Source organism: Ictidomys tridecemlineatus, chromosome 1 (genome assembly GCF_052094955.1).
Source record: "Ictidomys tridecemlineatus isolate mIctTri1 chromosome 1, mIctTri1.hap1, whole genome shotgun sequence".
NCBI classification, from domain to species: Eukaryota; Metazoa; Chordata; class Mammalia; order Rodentia; family Sciuridae; genus Ictidomys; species Ictidomys tridecemlineatus.
In genome coordinates, this window is record NC_135477.1 from 95,807,960 (window position 1) to 95,811,936 (window position 3,977).

Genomic DNA, 3,977 nt, shown 5'->3' on the forward strand with positions numbered 1-3,977 from the left:
TCGTTAAAATAGTTTATGGAAAAGGTCCCCAAGAATCCCAGATCTGAGCTCATATAAAGGGCTGAGGTCTGAAAGAATCATCATTGTTAAGAAATCTCTAGGTTATCTCACTCTCGCAGTCCCACGCCAGGCCACATTTCCCATAATCCTTCGAGGCCGAAAAGGCGCCGAGTGCTACTGAACTACAATTCCCATAAACCTCGGAGCCCGCCGCTTTTTTCCGTTTCCGGAAGTCTCTGCCCCATTTCCCAACTTCCCTTTCTTTCTCTTCACGCTGAGGAACAAGGTCGAGGGAAGCGGACGAGGTGAAGCTCTTCTTCCGCCTGCGGTCTTTGCCCTCTTCGCTGAGGCCCCAGCAGCGCCATGTTGGGACAGAGCATTCGGCGGTTCACCACTTCGGTCGTCCGTCGGAGCCACTATGAGGAGGGTCCCGGGAAGGTTAGTGTGTAAGGACCCGGCTTCGTCAGTGGAGGGAATACTTGGCTGCCACTCGCTTGCTCCAGGACTGCCCAAGAGCTATGGAGAGGGAAATGGCAAGCTGGGAGCTCCTGGAGAAAGCTGAGACCCAAGCGCGTAGCTGCGGAAAGGAAAGGGCAGGCAGAGCGCGCGAGCTGGCCTGGTCTCCCCAGTCAGCGGCCCCTTTGCCGCCAAGATCTGGGAGGCCCGGAAGACTGCCGCTGCAGGTACCCTGGCTTAAAGCCGAATTGGGAAGGGCATGGGACCCGGAGTGAAGGTCATTGGAAAGTGATGAGGAATGAAGGCCTGGAGTATTGTACAAGTTTTCTTACCTAATTGCCCTCGCTGGTTGAGACTAGCTTTAGTCTCAGGTGTATGAGCTTAAGTCCTGTATTAGCAGTGACAGCGTGGAGGATTACGTGAGGCCTACTAGTAAAGGGCAGAGACTGGATGTAGAGGTTATAGCCATGTTATTAAAAAATCAAACTTTGTAGTGCAGTTGACTTTTCCGTGTATCAGGCGGCTGGTTGGTAATAAACAGTTAACTAGAATAGTGCTTTTTTTACTGAAATAATTACTTTGTAGAGAACTTTATTAAATAAAAATGTGACTTTTACCCTTGAGTCCCTAAGATGACTGCTAGGTGTTCAGAAAAGCCAAGTATGTAAGACTACATGTGCACACTCACATTTCTCATTCCTTGTGTATTTTGACCTATAAAATCAGATGATTTGCAGTTTTACTTTGGTTGCTTGTTTTCTTTCCCAACAGAATTTGCCATTTTCAGTGGAAAACAAGTGGCGCTTACTGGTTATGATGACCTTATACTTTGGATCAGGATTTGCTGCCCCTTTCTTCATAGTAAGACACCAACTGCTTAAGAAATAAGGACGTTCTAATACATCCACATAACAGGTAATTAATGGATTATTGCTCTTCCTAAAGCAGTCCTTTGTATTTTATACTGTACCCATTCCCCACACCAAAAAAAAAAAAAAAAAAAGAGCCCATACACAAATACATTGTTATGTAGGACTGATTCCTGAAGTTAAGTATAGATGTCATACCAGTGGAGGCAGGTTCATAAGCCTATAAAAAATATTTCTTTGATAAATAGTGGCCAGTGTTTATTGAATACACTTGATATGGATAATAATCTCATGCTGTTCCCCAGAAAACCTGTTAGGTTGGTGATAGTAGCCTCATCTGAGACACAAAGATGTCATGCTACCCAAGATTCCATAGCTAGCGACTGTAATCTGGAAATTTTACCCAGGCAGTCTTATTCCCGAGCTTGTGCTTTAAATCAGGTACAGTTCTGAAAACTAATTGATAATATTCTCTCCAGTACTTTTACTAAAATAAATGGCTTAGAACATGTCTCTTTATTTCCTTTTATAAAATGGTCATCGTACTCCTTTTTCTTAAAATCTAGCCTTGCACAGCTGATTTAATATATTTAAAAAAAAAACAGGAGATAAAATGCTTCTAGTACTCCTTGAATTTGTATCATTCCCAGATATTTTTGCAGTGATAAATCTGTGCCTAATCAGTTCCTACATCCTGAGGAAATACGTTCAATGATTCTCCAGTGAGAATGATTTTGCACCACAGTGGAGCATATTGCTGTGTCTAGGGGATATTTTTTATTTTTCTAAGGTAAAAAACCATTGGTGCCAAGGTTGAGAAGTTTCATTAACAGAACATGTGTTACTACTCGAACAAAGAAGTCTTACATATTGGTAGGTTTGCAGATGGCCTGTGTGTGAATAAAAGATTTATTTAGCATAATTGTGAATAGAGTTTCCCAAAGTAATATTTTGGGAAGCTCTGTGGGGTGTAAATTTCAAAATATACCTTAGAAAGGAAAGTCTGTAATTTAGATGAGGAATAATTTATCCAGATTACTAATATAAAAAGTTTTGGTGCATATGATGAAGCAAATCAGTATGAATGAAGTCATGATACTGTAAACGCTTTCTGATGTACCAGACTGATGGACAATATATTAATGATAACTACTCAACTTCTATAAAATGAGTGGTATTTTCTGATGCCATTAATTTTTGTTTTTGTTTTTTTTGCAGATATGAAGACTGTTTTAAGAGGTGCAATCTCTGAAAAATGAATCAAACTCTTGGATTCATAACATACTAGATGTTTGTAAATAAACTAATGACATGAATACTTAATGCCTCTTCTCTGAAATAGGAAATGTGATAATACGGTGTGTGCTTATTATTTCAGTAATTCCCAAGTACTTTTTTTTTTTTTTAAGTTAAGAACTATGTATGATAGCTTGTTTAAGTCTGGAGATGTGACTTAATGGAAGAGTGCTTGCCTGCCATGTGAGTGTGAGGCCCCTAGGTTTGATCCCAAGTACCAGCAAAATAATAAAACCTGTTGCCATACTCTTACATTATCAGGTTTTGTTTAATTTTTTTTTTTAATTTATCCCAGATAATGGCCTTTTGGTTACTTATGTTATAAAAGTGTAACCAAAATTTGACCTTGATTGTCCTATAATAATAATTTAATTATTTTTTTTAATGAGGCATAGTTGATCATGAGAAAAAACAGTAATGTGTACAGATAAAAGTTCTGATTGGTTAAGAATTTGAGAGCTTAATTTTTTTTCTAGACCTAAAACTTAAATTTTAGTCTTGATAATTGTACTTATTGAATAAAAGTAAAATACTTAAAATGAAATGTAACAACATATAAGGCATAATGGAGGAAATATTTCCAGATTACTCAGAAGCTGTATAATATATCCTAGAAATGAAGTGAGATGACTCTGATTAGTAGTTTTCATCAGTGAGTCCAATTTACAAGTAATGAAATGCTGCTTACCACTTAAAATGTAGTAACTTAGTTTCTATGGTTTTGTAGTTGACAGGGGACAGTAATTAGCTACTGAACGTTTTAATCCTGATTTGTTCACTGTTCACTTGATCCTTATTTGTTCACTATTGGTGTTAAGAGAAGAATACTGTAAAAAGATTGCAAACTGGTAGTCTTGTTTGGCTTTCAGATGTTTGGGTTAGAGGGTACTGCTCTGTTTTTAAGCCATTTAAAAAACTACATCCTCATAAAACTATATTTTTTGATTCTTAAATTAATCTTAACTGATTCTGCATAAATAGAGCAAAATAGCTACCTAGACTAATCCTCATAATATTAGATTTCCTATAGGGCCCCACTATGAAAATACTTATTTGCTAGAACCTTTTCTTTTTTCTCTCAGTTTATGTGCTAGGGATACTGTTAGCTTCTTTCATAGCCATCTGGCAACTACATAAATAAGGATGCAGCTTTAATCTATATAACTTTGCCCCAGAATTCCTTGCATTTATATTTCATGGCTTTTTATTAGCCAATGATGAATCCATTCTCAACCTTACTGAGTTTTTCTGTGGAATATTATTAAAGTTTCCTTTTTTTAAAATCATATTTGGAGATTTTATATATATATGCACACCACACACACACACACACATATATTTGTTGATGGACTTATT

General features: G+C 37.5%; 1 protein-coding gene and 1 non-coding gene across 2 annotated transcripts; both read left to right on the forward strand.

Annotated features, from left to right (window-relative positions):
• Positions 1-244: 244 nt before the first annotated feature.
• Cox7c (cytochrome c oxidase subunit 7C) lies at positions 245-2,643 on the forward strand. Its single transcript, XM_005315669.5, has 3 exons — positions 245-438; positions 1,228-1,371; positions 2,544-2,643. Exons 1-2 carry the CDS (start codon positions 364-366, stop codon positions 1,342-1,344), a joined length of 192 nt encoding a protein of 63 aa, XP_005315726.1. The 5' UTR covers positions 245-363; the 3' UTR covers positions 1,345-1,371; positions 2,544-2,643.
• LOC120885998 (small nucleolar RNA Z39) lies at positions 2,382-2,444 on the forward strand. Its single transcript, XR_005728782.1, has one exon. It is a non-coding gene; the product is annotated as a small nucleolar RNA Z39 (small nucleolar RNA).
• Positions 2,644-3,977: the final 1,334 nt, after the last annotated feature.